At 37.2% G+C, this 18,247-nt stretch overlaps 1 protein-coding gene across 1 annotated transcript in view; it reads left to right on the top strand.

The window, feature by feature from the left end:
* PURG (purine rich element binding protein G) overlaps positions 1-17,420 on the top strand; it is a 40,527-nt gene extending 23,107 nt beyond the window's left edge. The window contains exon 3 of the mRNA XM_053578462.1: positions 16,541-17,420. Coding sequence (XP_053434437.1) covers positions 16,541-16,717 — 177 coding nt within the window. The 3' untranslated portion in view covers positions 16,718-17,420. The remainder of the gene's footprint in view (positions 1-16,540) is intronic.
* Positions 17,421-18,247: the final 827 nt, after the last annotated feature.

Here is an 18,247-nt window from a genome sequence, read left to right on the forward strand (position 1 = left end):
ATTTTAAACAATAAGTCTGTCTTCATCCCAAATCTCTCTTGATGTCCTTGGATAAAAATAACAATTTAAGTGGTAATGACATCTCAACCCCTAGCTTGGAGATGATCATGAAGCTCTACACAAGCCCATCATAAATAAGACTGCTGTGATTAGGGCGCCAGCCCCATATGCCGAGGGTGGTGGGTTCAAACCCAGCCCCGGCCAAACTGCAACCAAAAAATAGCCAGGCGTTGTGGCGGGCGCCTGTAGTCCCAGCTGCTCAGGAGGCTGAGGCAAGAGAATCGCGTAAGCCCAAGAATTAGAGGTTGCTGTGAGCTGTGTGACGCCACGGCACTCTACCCGAGGGCGGTACAGTGAGACTCTGTCTCTACAAAAAAAAAAAAAAAGACTGCTGTGATTTCTGTGTATGGATGGGTATTGATTTGGGAAGTAGTTGAGGAAGGCAAGGAGTAGTGACATGCGTCTCACACATGCCATCCCCTCCCTGCCCTCAGCTCATGTGTTCATCCTCACTTTAAATGTTAGTTCACTCATACTGCATATACCATATGGTCACAAATTCCTTTTCATATGTTTGGATTGACAAAAGTCCATCAGTCATCGATTATAATGACTATCTTATTGATGTCTTGGCCAAATGAAATAAGTCTGATTCTACTCTGGCTGTATTAGTAAATCAGCAGTTGTAATAATAATTGTCACTTTTAAAAACATTGCAATAGGGCGGCGCCTGTGGCTCAGTCAGTAAGGCGCCGGCCCCATATGCCGAGGGTGGCGGGTTCAAACCCAGCCCCGGCCAAACTGCAACCAAAAAATAGCCGGGCGTTGTGGCGGGCGCCTGTAGTCCCAGCTACTCGGGAGGCTGAGGCAAGAGAATCGCTTAAGCCCAGGAGTTGGAGGTTGCTGTGAGCTGTGTGAGGCCACGGCACTCTACCGAGGGCCATAAAGTAAGACTCTGTCTCTACAAAAAAAAAAACAAACATTGCAATAAAGATCAATTTAGAGCCAAGGCAGTAGCTCCCACCTGTAATCCCAGCAGTTTAGGAGGCTAAGGCAGAAGGAACACTTGAGGCCAGGAGTTTGAGACCAGCCTGGACAACATAGTTAGACACAGTTTCTACAAAATCTTTTCTAATGTAAACCAAAGATTTGTTTGTCCTAAAAATTTTCTCATAACTGGTAATTAATTATGAAATGTTTTCTGGCTCAATTAAATGTAAAAAGAATGTGGATCCATTTTAAATTATAACTTACATATAATTTGAAATAGGTTTTAAAGTTCCTTTACAAATTCCATCTCATTTCATCCTGATGAAACTACTGAATTAGATTAGTTTAGTTTAATATCGGTATCCCCACTTAACAGATGAAGAAAACCAGGGCCCTGGCAAGTAAAATGATTTGCTGTAATCACTTAGCTACTTACTAAAATACTAGGGTTTTAACAAGCCCACTGTTCTTAGAGGCTTTGTAATAACATTGCAGAAACTTTAAATAGTAATCTTGAAATCAAACTTTGATGAAATTAAACACACGTTTTTATAGCTACCACAAAGAGGCTTTTGAAAAATATTAGAGGTATATTTTGTTTTGATCACATCTGTAGGCTCAGTTATGTACCCAGTGTACTCTCAGTGTTCTGGCCCCGGGGAGGCCCAGAAACTCGTTACAATGGTTTCCAGGCGTAGTTCCTGGCCTAGAGTCTCATCAGCTTCTACCTTGAACTCTGAGTTTGATCCTCTGTACCTGAGCTTCCCACCTTAGCTCACATTCTAGAATTTGACCCCTCCCCCTGACCTGCTATCTCAGGTCTTGTCATGGCACTTGCATTGCAGAGTAGCACCGTAAAAATGGTACTATGAAGAGAATTTAAGAGGTAGAGCTACTTAATATGTATAAGAAGTCAGTTGAAATTCAAGTGAATCTCTACACTTTTATGAAAAAGAGATAAATGATTATATAATAAGTTGGAAGCAAGCTTTTTCTAAAATCTGTTTGAAAGGAACATTCCAGGTTTGTTTTTTTTTTTTGTGGGTTTTTTATTTTTTGCAGTTTTTGGCCAGGGCCAGGTTTGAACCTGCTACCTCCAGCATATGGGGCCAGCACCCTACTCCTTGAGCCACAGGTACCACCCAACATTCCAGGTTTTTATCCAACCACCTCCAGAACCCACTCTTGCCTCTTCACTGCAGGTGACTCTGGTTGTTACCCATGAAGACCCTGGAGCACTGCAGTATTCTCATTCACACTCACACAATTTAATCCTGTTCATTAGGTTGTCTTTATTAAAGCAGAAAGTCAAAATGCACATATTAGTAAATTTCAGTTTTAATAGGATTAGAAACATTCTGTCAACTAGGAAATGCCATTGAATAAATGACTCGGCTCGCTGGCATTTCCAATTAACCATGGTTTGCAGCCCCACTGAGGAATTAGCAGGCTAAATTCTAGATTCTTGTATGTAGATTAAATTATCTTGTTTCTATATTTATGGCCGTAAAAATTTCGTATTGACTCAAACTGACCAAATTATCATACAGTTATAAATATAAAAAATCAGATCACTATACCTAAGATTATTAAAGAGGAGCTTGATAGAAGTTCCATAATTGCCTTTTTCTCAGAGAAGAATAAAACAACAATAATTGAAATCCATTTCCTCCACCCTCTTAGGCAATAGCAGTAGCTTCAATTGTGTTTTTAGCTACTAGGTCCCCACCGAGTTACCAGGGAGTCACAGTGACCTGGTACAGAGTACCCAGCACAAACCTTGGTATCAGTCAGTCCTGGGTTCAATTCTAAATTCTATCACTTATTGTATAATTTGGGGCAATTTATGTAACTGGGTAGAGTTATTGTAATTATTGGTTCATCCAGCATTCAGTGTACTGGGCAATATTCTAGGTCCAGGGGACTGTATCAGTAATAAAACATAAGGTTCCTTGCCTTCATAGAACCCATAGTCAACCAGAATTCTCTTAAAGAAAATTAAATGCCTTCACATACATGAAGCTGTTAGTAAAATGTCTGCCATATAAAAAACATGTAATAAATGTTAATGAGCATTATTGTTAATCCTTCCTAACCCATAAAATAAATGGATCCCCCAGAAAGTATAACAAAATTAAAGTTGGAAGGCGCCTCCTTTAACCATAGGAACTTTCAGGTATAGCTGCGGCAAGAGAGTTGGTCTAATTATAATCTCTTGAAACCGTTTTCAGTCGATTATAAAAGGGCACGATTACATAGGTAAAAATTTCTTAGACAGGAAAAAACATGATATATTATAAAAAACATGATATATTATACTCGATCAAAATCAAAATCAACATTTTCTACTCATCAGAGACACCTTTCAGAAAATAAATAAACTGTCCACAGACTGGGAAATATCAAAGCTTATTTTTCTTCCTGGAGATCAGAACAGCTTTGTTTCCTCTTTTACTCCTTTTATTTTTATTTATTTTTTTTTTACTTTGTTTTGTAGAGACAGAGACGAGTCTCACTGTACCGCCCTCGGGTAGAGAGCCGTGGCGTCCCACGCCTCACAGCAACCTCTAACTCCTGGGCTTAAGCGATTCTCTTGCCTCAGCCTCCCGAGCAGCTGGGACTACAGGCGCCCGCCACAACACCCGGCTATTTTTCTGTTGCAGTTTGGCCGGGGCTGGGTTTGAACCCGCCACCCTCGGCACATGGGGCCGGCACCCTACTCACTGAGCCATAGGCGCCGCCCGAATGATCATCTTTTTAAAAGAGGAAACAAGCGGCGCCTGTGGCTCAGTGAGTAGGGCGCAAACTGCAACCAAAAAATAGCCGGGCATTGTGGCGGGCGCCTCTAGTCCCAGCTACTCGGGAGGCTGAGGCAGGAGAATCACGGAAGCCCAGGAGTTGGAGGTTGCTGTGAGCTGTGTGACGCCACGGCACTCTACCAAGGGTCATAATGTGAGACTCTGTCTCTACACAAAAAAAAAAAAAAAAAAGATGATCATTCGGCAGTTTGTATGGTTTGGGGACCACTTGCCCCAGCACTGAACGGATTATATTCACCCATTCTCTAATATTGGTGTAGGGACCCACAATGGCTCAACAACCTAAGGTTTTTCCTGTCTAAATCTGCCATCAACTTTGACTTTTTTTGTTTTGGGGCTTTTGTTTGTTTGCCTGAAGGAGTCTTTGGGAGTCACATAACACCGTCATTTATAACACATAAGATGATGATATGTGACTTATTCAAAATCATTTAACTCATCATTTCAAAACTTGGACTAGACAAGACCATCCTTAGGTGGTCCTCCCACTGGTCAGGGTCTGCTTCTCTGTTACTTCACTTCAAAATCAGCAGTAGGGCGGCATGTGTGGCTCAAAGAAGTAGGGCGCCCGCCCCATATGCTGGAGGTGGCGGGTTCAAGCCCAACCCTGGCCGAAAACCGCAAAAAAAAAAAAGAAAGAAAGAAAGAAAGAAAAGAAAAATCAGCAGAGTAAGTGGTCTTCGTTCAGAATATTTCTTTTTTTTTTTTTTATGGTTTTTGGCCAGGGCTGGGTTTAGAACCCACCACTTCCGGCATATGGGACTGGCGCCCTACTCCCTGAGCCACAGGCGCCACCCAGAATATTTCTTTTTTTTAATCTCTCAATTACAGTTTTCTCACCTATTTATTTTAAAGTTGAAAACATAAACATAAGGTTATGTTAATGGGTCATTTGACTCTGAAAAAAATAGTTTTTGAAAGGTAATGCATATTTTAACCCTTTATTTCGAGATAGTAAAGAACCATTATAATTTAGCCCCAGCAACTGTCATAAAAAAAGGCTCCTAACAGCCTAACATCTTGATACTTAGATTTTCCTCTCTAATATTTGGACTATGTTTTTTCTGTGTTCTAGCCCTTGGAACTCTGTTTTCCTCTGGAACTAATGAAACTTTCTCTCACTATCAGAAATGTTTACATGAAACATCACATAACTATCCTTTCCGTTGATTGCAAAAGACTTTTTCTTTTCTTTTTTTTTGAGACATAGTCTCCCTCGGTAGCCCCAGTGCAGTGCAGTGGTGTCATCATAGCTCACTGCAGCCTCAAATTCCCAGGCCCACATGATCCTCTGGCCTCAGCCTCCTGGAATGCTAGGAGGAGGTAGGTGCCAGCCACTGCACATGGGCTAATTAGGAAAGTTTTATGTTCACTCTAGGGAGCCAAACAATGTCATTTAGTGTCATTAATAGAGTTTTTAAGAGGAAAATTTTATAGCTAAGAATCCACATTGTATCAATTTAGTCTTGGTTTTACAATTGTGTCAATTTGTATTTATGCTATCTTTGTGTTAACAATAAACGTAGGGGTAAGAATGGCATGTGGTTTCAGAGCTTTCGTTTTTTTACCTAATTATGTGCCTGTGCTTTTTCCATTTTAACCATGCTAAATATGTAATGTATTTAGCATGTTGTGAGAAAGGGCAATTTAAGAGAAATGAAAGCATTCATTCATTTTTTTATTTGGCAGATAGGTACTGACTTCGTCCCAGAGGCTAGGCGTTGTCTAGGGAAATTGTGTACTATTTTTCTTTTTTTCCCTCTGATCTCAGGTAGAGGTGATAATGAGTAGTAAAATCACACATTTTAGATGTCTTTGTATGACATATGGATTTGGGGCAGCATAATCCTTTGGTGGGCTTCAACTTGAATTACAAAAAGAAATAAATTAGGGAAAGAATTGGCTTTTGATTACAGTTTTAATTTTATAAATGAATACGTAGCATCGCTTGTGGATAAATTCTGTTCAGATACTACAATTCTTCTCAGAACCAATAGAATTTTCACACTTATTTATTTTTAGAATTGTCAGTGTAAGAAGGTTATTTTTATAGGAAACAGGGATTCATTGGATATTTGATCTGAATATAACCTCTTAAAAGCTGATAAAAATGTGGCCTCTTAGATTTGAAGTGGTGAAGTAATCTTTGTAAATTAGGCCCCTGGCACTCAAAATGGTTTTAAATTGTTGTAGATATATATACACGCACATACTTGATTATGCCCCGAGAATCATTAGGTAAACTTTTGTTTCCTTCCCTCCTAGAAGTTTTAAGTGAATTAATCTTCTTCCTGTGCTAGTGGTATACCACCACCTTACCAGTAGCTCCTGATAGAAAATCCATGTCTTCTGAAGAGTCTTACAGGGAATGTTGTTCTCCATGGGACAGGTTTTAAGGGAGAACTTCTGAAATAGAAGAAAAATGCCAACCAAGCTCTAATGCTAGAGCAAGAATATTGTGTGTTGTAATGCTTTTCAGTACTTTTTATTAAAATATAATTTACAAGGCTGTGTGCAATGCTCACACCTGTAATCCTAGCACTCTGGAAGGCCAAGGCAGGTGGATTGCTTGAGCTCAGGAGTGGGAGATCAGCCTGAGCAAGAGCAAGATCCTGTCTCTAAAAAATAGCCAGGTGTGGTGGTGGGCCCCTATAGTCCAGCTACTTGGGAGGCTGAGGCAGGAGGATCACTTGAGCCCAAGAGACTGAGGTTGCTGTGAGTTATGATGCCATGGCAGAACTGTGCCAAGGGTGACAGAGTGAGACTCTGTCTAAAAAAAAAATATATATATATATATATATGATTTAAATACAGTGAAATGGGCAGCACCTGTAGCACAGCGGTTATGGCGCTGGCCACATACACCAAGGCTGGCCAGGTCATACCCAGCCTGGGCCTGCTAAAACAACAATGACAACTGCAACAAAAAAAATAGCCAAGCATTGTGGCGGGCACCTGTAGTCCCCAGCTACTTGGGAGGCTGAGGCAAGAGAATCACTTAAGCCCAAGAGTCTGAGGTTGCTGTGAGCTGTGTCACCACAGCACTCTACCAAGGGTGACATAGTGAGACTCTGTCTCAAAAATAATAATAATAATAAATAAAATAATAAATACAATAAAATGCTTAGATTTTAATATACCATTCAGATTTTTTAAAATTTCAAAATATTAAGGGGGTACAGATTTTTTTTTACATGTATAGCTTTTATAATGCTTAATTCAAGGCTATAAGTGTGACCATTCAGTTTTAAGGACTATAGAGACAGGACATTTCTCACCCCAGAAAGTTCCCATGTACCCCATCCCAGTCAACACCCCCCTTATCCTGACTTCCAAAAGCAATCCCTGATCAGATTTCTGTAAGTTTTGTCTCTTTTGAATTTCAGGTTAAACTGGCAGTGTTTTGTCTTCTTCGGCTTCTTTCACTCAGCCTAATAGTTCTGATATCATCCATGTTGTTGAGTTTGTCACTAGAGAGTTCCATTTCATTGCTGATGATACTTAAAAAGAAAAAGAAAGAAAGAAGCAGATCTTCACTGAGTATCTTAATTGATGCATAACTATTAAAATTATGGCAACAAACCTGTAGTAAGACTGCAGGGAGAGAAATGCTCTGTAATATTAATGTTATGTGACAGGACTGCTGACACTCAACTCTCCCATCTTATTATTGTTATGGGTTCTCATCACTGTACAGTTTTACATTGACTTCAGAAAGTGAAGGTGTAAGATAATCTCAGGTGAGGGTAGACTTCTTATAGTATCTCAATGATCAAACATGTTGGAAAGACTGCCTTTTTTTAAAGACTGCTTTCATTGTTTATCAATATGGCAATGCACTCTTAAAATGATTTGATGTAGACGTGATGAACTTGGGACGGCACCTGTGGCTCAGTGGGTAGGGCGCCAGCCCCATATGCCGAGGGTGGTGGGTTCAAACTCGGCCCCGGCCAGACTGCAGCAACAACAAAAAAAAAGACCTGATGAACTTAGTACTTGATTAGAAATTTACTTTCACCCTGTCATTTCTAGCTAAGATTATATAAGTGAAAGAAGAATAGATACAATAAGAGCGACATTCACACTGCGTTTTTGTTGTTCTGAAACTAATACTGAAATGTCCCTACATCTTGCTCTGGTAGGCAAAGATTCATTGAAAATCTGGGGAGCAGCAATAAATTGAAGCAAAGATTATTTATACTGTGATTCTAGGGAGCCATAGTAAATTGTGTACCAATCGATCTAAAGGTTGAATTTTTACTCTCTTCTATTATCTTTTTCAAGAAAATTCTATTCTTACCAAAAAGATGCCTGAATTTTGACTTCACAAAATAAAGAAGATCGGACTGACCTTTAGCTACTCTAATCCTATCCCTTACCATCTCCACCTTCAAGATTCTGAAATAGTAGCTACAGAAACACAAACAGGTGCCAAATATTGTTGCATACCGACAGCCACTTTCTTATCTTTACAAAAATTAGTACATCATTTTCAAGGTTTATACAATTTTTCAGCAAGAGAAAGAATAGCCATTTAGTACTATCATGGTCATATCAATTCAATGGAAAAGAGTACCTACCACATGAAATAAGAAATTTATTTATTTATTTTTGGTTGCAGCTGTCATTGTCGTTTGGCAGGCCCAGGCTGGATTCGAACCTGCCAGCTCAGGTGTATGTGGCTGGTGCCTTAGCCACTTGACCCATAGGCACCGAGCCTGAAGTAAGAAATTTAGCCAGAGTACTGAGAGACTATTATAAAATTTCAGGTTATTCTCATTTTCTAAATCCCTCTTACTCACTTTTCTCATTTCCTTCACCTGCCACTGAAATATACATACTTTCCTTCTCCCCTCTCACACTTTTCTTCTTCTAGTTCCTAAATTATTTTACCATGTTCATATTTCATTCTGATAATTCCAAAAATATTGAAATGAAGCTTCCCTTTAACATGACCTACTTTAGCGCAGAATTTGCCCCAAGTCTTATTTCTCATTCAAGAGCAGGTACATGTGAATTACCAAGTGAATCTCATTAGTATAATTTAACCCAGGAGGAGGTTTTGCAGTACCGTTGTACTAAGCCTCAAGGATGTATTTTCCAAACTCTAAAGACTGGTAGCTACTCTTGAGCAATTGCTCAAAAGTATAAACTGAATTCTCTATGCCGCTCACATCATTTTAATTGTAGTAATTAATTTTAATTAACTCCCAATAATGTGTGTTGCCAGATGGAAAACTGAGGCTATGGCCCATATCCCTAATTCGAATATAAGTAATAATATTAGGTTAATGTTACAAAGGTAAAGAGAGCTTAGGTTGTGAAATACATAATTATTAACCTCATTTCCGAGGGAATATCCTCTGCTTGAGGATTTTGAAGAGTCCTAGTTGAACAGAAGTTAAAGTGGATAGTAAATCATCTTTCCTCCTCCCATCTATTTCTGGTTCTGGCTAATAAAAATTAGGTTTTTGCTTCCTAGTTTTCAAATTAAGAGTGTTTTTGTTGCTTCTCAATCAAAACATTGTAACTTAAATTGATTTTCTTTTCTTTTTTTTCTTTTCTTTTTGAGACAGAGTCTCCTCTGTTGCCCAGGCTGGAGTACCATGGCATCAGCCTAGCTCTCAGCAACCTCACACTCCTAGGTTCAAGTGATCCTCCTGCCTCAGCCTCCTGAGTAGCTGGGACTGCAGGTGCCCGCCACAACACCCAGCTAATTTTTCCATTTTTAGTGGAGATGGGATCTCACTCTTGCTCAGGTTGTTCTTAAAATCCTGAGCTCAAGCAGTCCTCCCGCCTCAGCCTCCCAGAGTGCTAGGATTACAGGTGTGAGCCACTGTGCCTGGCCTAAAGTGGTTTCTTTACATGACAGCAATTTATATTGGACATTCCAACTTAATATAAAAGCTATCTGTTTTTCCACTGATATAATTTAAAATCATAGCTATAATTTTATCTTTGAAATTAGAAATGAGGTTATAAATTATACTTAATTGATAACAATTAAGTATAATTTTAGGGGACAAGTTCAAATAAAGTCTTGGGAGTAGGAACAAACTTTTAGCTACTAATTTGGTGGATAATGTAGAATATTATAACGTCCACATTATATTCATGTACTCTTAATAGATTTATTTGGGATTTAAAAGACATGTTTTTGTTGCAAAAGAAGAAGTAATAGTGCTTTAAAGAAAACATTTAATATTCTCAGTGGTTTGAGCTGAACACCAAACTGTTCAGGATCAACTATCCTTTATTCTTAAATATGTCTATATACATATAGAATACTGTACAGATTCCCATCTTATCAGAGGAAGAACCATTTAGCACAATATGGAATGTTAGAGCTAGAAAAGTCTTTTAACATCATGTGGTCTAAAGTCCTTAGTATTCACCTGATAATAAGATTTCTATTCTCAAGTCTTAGTAGTTTTCCTGCCCTAATTTCCAAAACAAATGAAGACAGCTGGTCCCTGGATCCCCTCTGCTGTATATGCTATATGCGTAACTGCCTTTCCATTGCCTCTGATATTCTTTTGCAGTTTTTTTTTTATTTTGGCCAGGGCCAGGTTTGAACCTGCCACCTCTGGTACAGGGGCCAGCACCCTACTCCTTGAGCCACAGGCCTGCCCTGCCTCTGATATTCTTGACATTCATGCTAATGATTGCAGCCGTGAGGGTTACGTCCTTGATTCATCATGCCTGAATTAGCCTAGGAAAAGATTAGCCTACCACACGCAGAAGCACACTTTTCGATTTAAATGCTGGCAAAGGTAAAGATGAGTCATTTTAAGTTTTAGGAGTAGTCATAGCAAGAGTCAATTGTGTTGTTGGTGAACGTAGCCAGACCATTGGAACGTACCATTGGAAAACATACCAGATGGGATTTGTCAGAGTGATGCAAGAGTAACACTACCTTATTGTTACTGATTTTTTTTTTTTAAGATGGGGTCTTGTTCTGTCACCCAGGCTTAAGTGCTGTGGGGCAATCATAGCTCACTGCAGCCTCAAACTCCTGCTACCGTGTTATTTAAGACAGGTAATACTACCTTTCCTATTATTTAAGACAAGTTGTCCTATCCACCCTATTGTAGTGGAGAAGCAAAAGCAGACCAGCACAGATTTTTGTGGGGGCTAGTTGTGGGGGAATGTTATGGTGAGGTTTTTGTTCTGCTTTCTTAGTCCCATTTCTCGTTTTTTTTTTTTTTTGTAGAGACAGAGTCTCACTTTACTGCCCTCGGTAGAGTGCCGTGGCCTCACACAGCTCACAGCAACCTCCAGCTCTTGGGCTTATGTGATTCTCTTGCCTCAGCCTCCCGAGCAGCCGGGACTACAGGCGCCCGCCACAACGCCCGGCCATTTCTTGGTTGCAGTTTGGCCGGGGCTGGGTTTGAACCCACCACCATCCGCACATGGGGCCGGTGCCTTACCAACTGAGCCACAGGCGCCGCCCCCCATTTCTCATTCACTGAATCAACAGATATTTATTTTGCTTATGGCATGAGCTGAATGTTCTACTAGGTCTGGAAAACAACAAGACAACAAGATCTAGTCTTGGGCCCCAAAGAGCATATGGTAGATACGCACACTATAGGACAAGGCCAGATAGCCGCCCCACAGAGCAGAGCAGCTGCCTAAGACCTTCGCAAACTGTGCACCTCCACCACTGCACAAGTATTAACTCTGCCCTCTTCTTCAGGATACAATGAGCAATAACTATTATAACTAGTTGTGAGGCATTTTGGAAATGAAAGTGCTACCAAAGAGCTGAATAACAGAAAATAAGATTAAAGTACAGGGTAGAAACAGTTCTCCTAGGTAAGTTCGGAATTCATGTCAATGTTATAGGACTGCTACCATGGAAAAGCTATTTTAGGTAAATAAAATTGCCTAGCTCTTACAAAATCAAAACACTTCTCAGACCAGCAGGAGAGATTGTAGAATCTTGTATTTTTGGCATTACATGAGCTAAGCATAGTTGAAATATCACGTATAGTCCAGAGTTTCTACACCTCTGTAGCTTCTATTAAGAATCTTCTGCATCCTCATTGGTGGGAAATATTTCTCTAATAGTTTTTACATGCTGAAACTATATAAGACCATTGTTTGCCAATAAGGATTATTTTTTTTTCACCATACACTGGTTTTATAGACCATTTGACACATTTTCATCACACTGGTTAACATAGCCTTCCTGGCTTTTTCTTAGTTATTGTGTTAAGACATTTATATTCTACATTTACTAAGTTTCACATGTACCCTTGTAAGATGCACCGTAGGTGTAATCCCACCAATCACCCTCCCTCCGCCCGTCCTTCCCGCTCCCTTTCCACTCTCCCCCTTCCCCATATTCTTAGCTTATAGTTGAGTTATGGCTTTCATATGAAAGCTATAAATTAGTTTCATAGTAGGGCTGAGTACACTGGATACTTTTCCTTCCATTCTTGAGATACTTTACTAAGAAGAATATGTTCCAGCTCCATCCATGTAAGGATTATATTTTTATACTCAGAAACTATGAGGAGGTTCTTTAAATTAAATAAGAAGAATAGCTATCCCTTTTATGATTAACCTGTCGGTATGTTAGGTTTGGAGAGTTATTTTCAGTGGCTTATTACACCTGATCCTTTCTGATTTTACTTATGTTTTTAAAGCTTGTTAATTTTCTCAAAAGATACCAGTTTATATCCCTTTCTACATCCTCAGAAGAGGAAGAATTTATAAAACTGGGCGTTTCTTCTAGATGCTTTTATATAGTCATTCTCATACCTATGACTGAGATTCTCAATGTGTAGGAAAAGGAATATATCCTTTTTGGTAGTCATTAATATTCTGTGACTATAAACTAAATCTTATTTTAACATTAGTACTTTTATTTTTTTACCAGCATTTTCACCCAAATTAAATGGGGTATTACATCACAGTGTTCAGCCTCTGGCGTAACAGACCCAGATGACCTGTCATGGGGCATCGTGATCTTGCAATCTCTCTTTCTCTGAACGATAGGATTTTTTTTTGTCTTAGTTTGTAATAAGGCAACTGTCTAATTTCATCATACTCAGAGACAACAGAAATATTCAAAATTTAACTTCATGTGCATGACATTTATGTATTTGAAAATATATAATGATATACTTATTACACGGATGAGAGGTCTTCATTTTTTATTGTCTTCCCCTATTTTGCCAAATTCAATAATATGGAGACTTCCACACAGTTGCATATCATTTTATGTCACATGTCAAGGACAGATGTCCTTTTGTCCTTATTGTATTATCTTTGTACATTTCCATTTAGTGTTTCTATTGAGAGTAAAGAGATAGACGCATGAACATTAATAACCCATGCATCAAACATTTTTGCTGTACTTCATAGGAGGGAGCAGTTAAGGTGAAAAAAGTGTGTTTAATACTCTTTTCAAAGCTTGGTTGTTACATAAATTATCAGTTTAGTGATTGAAGACAGTAAGTATAATATGTAGTCAAATCAATAAAAACAGGATAATTAAACCAATGTTTTTTCCAAAAAAAAGCATATGACTTACATGCATTGCATGGCAGAGTATTACTAAAATTTACCTAAAAGAACTCTCATAATGTTTTCAGGTTTTATGGGAACACTTTCGCTATACAGTACTTGGATTTGAATCCTCATAATGACAAAGGCTCTCAACAGTTACTTAAAAAAGAAAAAACCACAGACTATACTGTTTTTATAAAATATAACTCATCCTAATTATATTTGTGCTAAGACTGTGAAACTGTACTATATTAGTAGGAAGAAGGTAAAACTGTTTATTTAAATGTTGAAAAGTAGCATCAAGTGCATTTTAGAAAAATATTTGGTAACTTATGGCACTTTGGTGAAGGATTGTGCAATTATAAAGGTTTATGCCATTGTATTGTTTTCTAATTCCCAGGAATTATTCTTAACTAGGCTTTAGATTCAAAACCAAACTCAATTTTAAGACTAGCACTTTTTCCTCCTGGTAATTTCTGTTTTTCCAATTCTGTGGAACATTTAACAAACCATTTTTGGCAATGAGTTTTAGCTTTCCCTTTTCTATCCTAACTTCAAAATCTTTAACTTAAGAAGCATTTTAAATCTGTTGGTAACTAGAAAAATATTTTAGATATCATGGCCATTTAATCACATGCCAAATTTTAGTAATTTTCTGATGAAACAACTGAATCCCTAAAAAAGAACATTCATACGTTTTCATTTGTTATGAATAATTGAGTGGTTGATGTCCACATAGTCATAATTTATCTAAAATCTGGAGCTGCCAAGATAACCATGTGCACAGCTATGCTTAAAACACACCCCCTCTCCCAAAGAAACATAAGACTTAGAAGAAGTAGAATTCTGTGTCATTATACGTTTGCTATTATATACATATTTTTGTATATATACACATACATATACACTACAGTATATATATATACTTCTATTAAGTTACCAGTATTTTACCATTTTACACCTATGAGTCGTAGAAGCAAAATAAAAATGAATATAAATGCTTTATATTAATGTTGGCATCAATACAGATTATGCATAAACTGTTGCAATAAAAGATATTCATTGTGCCTGCATCTGAAGAATTTGCCTTGGGTTTTCCCTGGCCTTTTTATTTAAGGCTGCACGATCATCTTAAATGTAAAGATGACAGAACATAAGAATGACTGAATGAAATGATGGCCCTGTTTGCCCTGAGATAAATGTCCTGTTGAATTTGTTGAGGGGTATTGGCTGCTGTATTATATAACAATATAGTTTATTATGACATAAACTGTATTGTTCACAAGCAACATGTGAGTCATATGTACAAATCACAGCATTTGGAAGTTATACATCTTTCCCTTTCCTCACAAAATGAATTCAGAACTGTCAATTTAAATTTATAATTTTAAGCTGCTAATTATTAAAGATTATCAGATGAATTGAAGAGTAAATGGAATAAGAGTTATAAAAAAACACTAATTAATAACACAACCCTGTGTACTATCAACCATCTAATAACATTGAGTTTCTTATAAAGCCTTAAAATATTTTAGTGAAAAATTACATACCAGGAACAAAAGGCACTTTATTACCTTGAACTAGCGATGTCTGTATAGAATTTGTCTAAAATCCCTTACTCTTTATCCTTTTATAAATTTATCCTAGTTATATGTTTTTCTAAAGCCTCTTATAGGATAATGTAATAATCCAAACTACTTTAATTTAACAAAAGATTGTATTACATAATATAACCAATGAACAATACAGAAATAAAACTCCAGTAACAGAATTGTATGTGATAATGACAAAACTGTTAGTCTAAGTCTATAGTCATTTGAGAGTTTAAAATGTTGTTAAATTTGAAGGCTTTTTCATTAAACATTTTTGGGCAGTTTTAATTTTTTAACCTTATTTTTAATTGGTACTACCTTATCTTGAAATCATTTTTGGTTTAGTTGAGTTTTTCTAATGTAACCCTAAAACATTATAAAATCAGTTTGTTTCTTCTTTGCTCAAGTCAGCTGAGCCTGGTGAATTATCAGATTTAAATCATCAACATGGATGTATTGCTGTGTATAAGTTGTTTCCTGCTCGGAAAATTAGTAGTTGATGTATACAATGAGTTTAGTTCAGTACAAAAAGCCTGGGATAATTTTTTCAAAAGAGTTCAACCCTGTTAATTTAAACTTCAACATCTTTTTGATGTTATAAGGATAGGCTTTTACCCAAGAATGTTTTTCAACAGAAGAATATTTCAAACTTTGCTTTCTTATTTGGGGGCAGTACACTTAAAAAAATTTTTGTTTCTATAATTTTACATATTTTTAAGTCTTTCTCTGTGGTGGCCATTTTTCTATCTTTAGTTTTAAACATTTTACTAAATGTAAATGCAGTTTCATAGGCAGAGTCATCATTAACATGGTATAAATAGGAGTCCAATTTATTGGAGGTCTATCCTTCCCAAGGAGAGACTAAAGACCAATTACATGTGTATTGTTTGGTTTCTTTGTTTTCTTTTTAAAATAGGACACATTAACCCAAAGGTGTGTTAATGTCATGGCATGAACAATCTTAAATGTAGACCTACTGAGTATTTTGTTATGCAGAGTAGCAGACGTTTCTCAAATCTCTGTGATGCTAAATATTTTCCTTAGAAAGTTTTGTTTAATGTTAGACTGTTGTTCTGAAAGATGTTGGTCCTAGTGGGGTTTTTAAAAACTTGGAAAACAAATAAACGCATGTATTACAAGTAGAGCAATGGTGAATTGTAAACTTAACCATATAGTATTGAATCTATTTTCAAAAATGTTTTGCTGTGAAATATATAACATAAAATTGCTGCTGTACTGTAATTGAGTACTTTTTCCTAAATGACCCTGTTATCACTATTCCAGGCTTAGAATTTGGGCAGATACATGACTAGTTCATGTGTCTGCATAGCGGCTTCAAGGTATATTCTTCTCTTGGTGAGTAAAATTATATTTTCCTTGGCATCAGTGCTTTGAGATCTGAATATACCTGTATCTATCCGCCTTCATTGCACATTTCTTATACAGTAGCTTCTAATGTGCCAAAATTGGCCTAGACACAACTAAAAATCGAGGGTTTGTTACATGCTTTCTCACAGAAAGGTTTTCAATGTTATTGATTATAGGTTTGTACTATGAAAATAGTGGAACTCCCTTTAAAATTTCGTATTTGCTAAATTTAAATTAATATTTTTTCTTTAGCTCACAAATTACCCTAAACCCAGAGGGAATATCAACCCTTTTCACTGTTGTCAAATCAAGCATAAGGAACAACCCTATGATACGACAGAAAACAGCGGAGGAATAAGGAATAAGTCTCTTGTGTTACACCTCAAAATAAAGGCATTCGGTGAAAGAAATGAACAAAGTTCCTCCTGAGTACAAGCTTCTGTACTTGACATAAGACAAGTTTCAACACCATTGGCATCATTTTCAAACTGATCTTATGTGAAATACCTTCCAGCACTTTGGAGTACTTCTCACCTCTATCAGGTTTTGGTTTTTGTTTTTTTGAATTCGCCACACCTTTCACTTTTCAAACCACGTTTGTCAGCACTGAGGTAGTGAGACGTATAGATTTGAAAATACTTTCTTAAGAGATCATGTAACTATATAACTCTGAATTTAAAAATTTAGGTGGGGAGGAATAATTTCAACCCACTTTCTCTTACAAGACACATTTTTTTAAAATCTGTAACTGCTTTAGTGTTAACAGGGTACAGGTGGGGGTTTGTCCTGTATTGTACTTAAAAGATTCTCATTTATTGTGACTGTGTTGTACTGTATGAAAACAAATCATAAATTGCCTTGTATTGTTTATTATAGACCATACCACGTACTCCTTCAGTTTTGATGTTCCAGATTTTTCAGTGATGCATGTTAACAGTTAGGTCCTAAAATTCTGTGGTGCTAATTCTTCCATATCCGATGGTGCTTTTGTGGATGCTAACTGCACACATGCTGAACAAAGCTTGAAGTTTAACAACTTTCCTCCCTTCCTCTGTTTATAAGAAGTAAAATAAGATAACTTGAACTTGTCTCAAAGTATCACTGACAATCTAATAAACTTGTTTATATGTGTGAGTAGTTTGGATTCTTAATTATTTTACAGAAAGAATCTCAGCTCTCATGGGCTCCAGAAGTTGATCTTGTGTTTATTGCCTTATTTCAATTACGCCCCCAAATTTGAGGTGAATTCATTTGAGTGTGTGTGTGTATCTTTGGGAATTTAAATCCAGTTTACCTGGCATCTAAATTCATGTTTAGGTAGGATCTATAAAAACTAGACCTATCAAACCTGAAAATAAGTAAGTTGAGAAGCCCCAAAAATGTGCCAATAGAGTGTCTATACCTGTTTCATTTTTTACTAATTAAGTCTTACCATGTGTTTGAGCCGGGAAAGAACATTGGCATAAAAGCAAGTATGACTTCAAAACCTTTATTGCAACTCAAATGACATTGAAAAGGCGAGTCCTATTTGCTAATATTTAAAGTAACAGTTCTACTCCTTATTATGAAAATAAGAAACCCCCCAAATTAGAATTTTCCAGGGCAAACTTGACATCATTTGATAGAATGGCATAATCAATAAATTCATTGCAATAGTTTCATTGGATTTTTAGCTTTAGAATCTAAATTAAGAATCACAACAGTGGGACATGTGAAGCTGCTAATATCTTCATGATGGCAGAGGGCAGTTTCTCCCACGCCAGAGATAAATTCAATATGAAGGCAGTGTTTGTTTGCATTCTGAGCTTGGTATTTTGCCTAACCCATGGATAATAGAAAAAAGAAAAAAAAATCAGAACAAATGGATTAAGACTTCTCAAGCAACAATCACTGGCCTTGCATAGAAGATGATCAAATCCATCAATCTACTCTAGCAAATCTGATGACTGAAATGACATT

The sequence above is a fragment of the Nycticebus coucang genome, chromosome 24, assembly GCF_027406575.1.
Source record: "Nycticebus coucang isolate mNycCou1 chromosome 24, mNycCou1.pri, whole genome shotgun sequence".
NCBI lineage: Eukaryota > Metazoa > Chordata > Mammalia > Primates > Lorisidae > Nycticebus > Nycticebus coucang.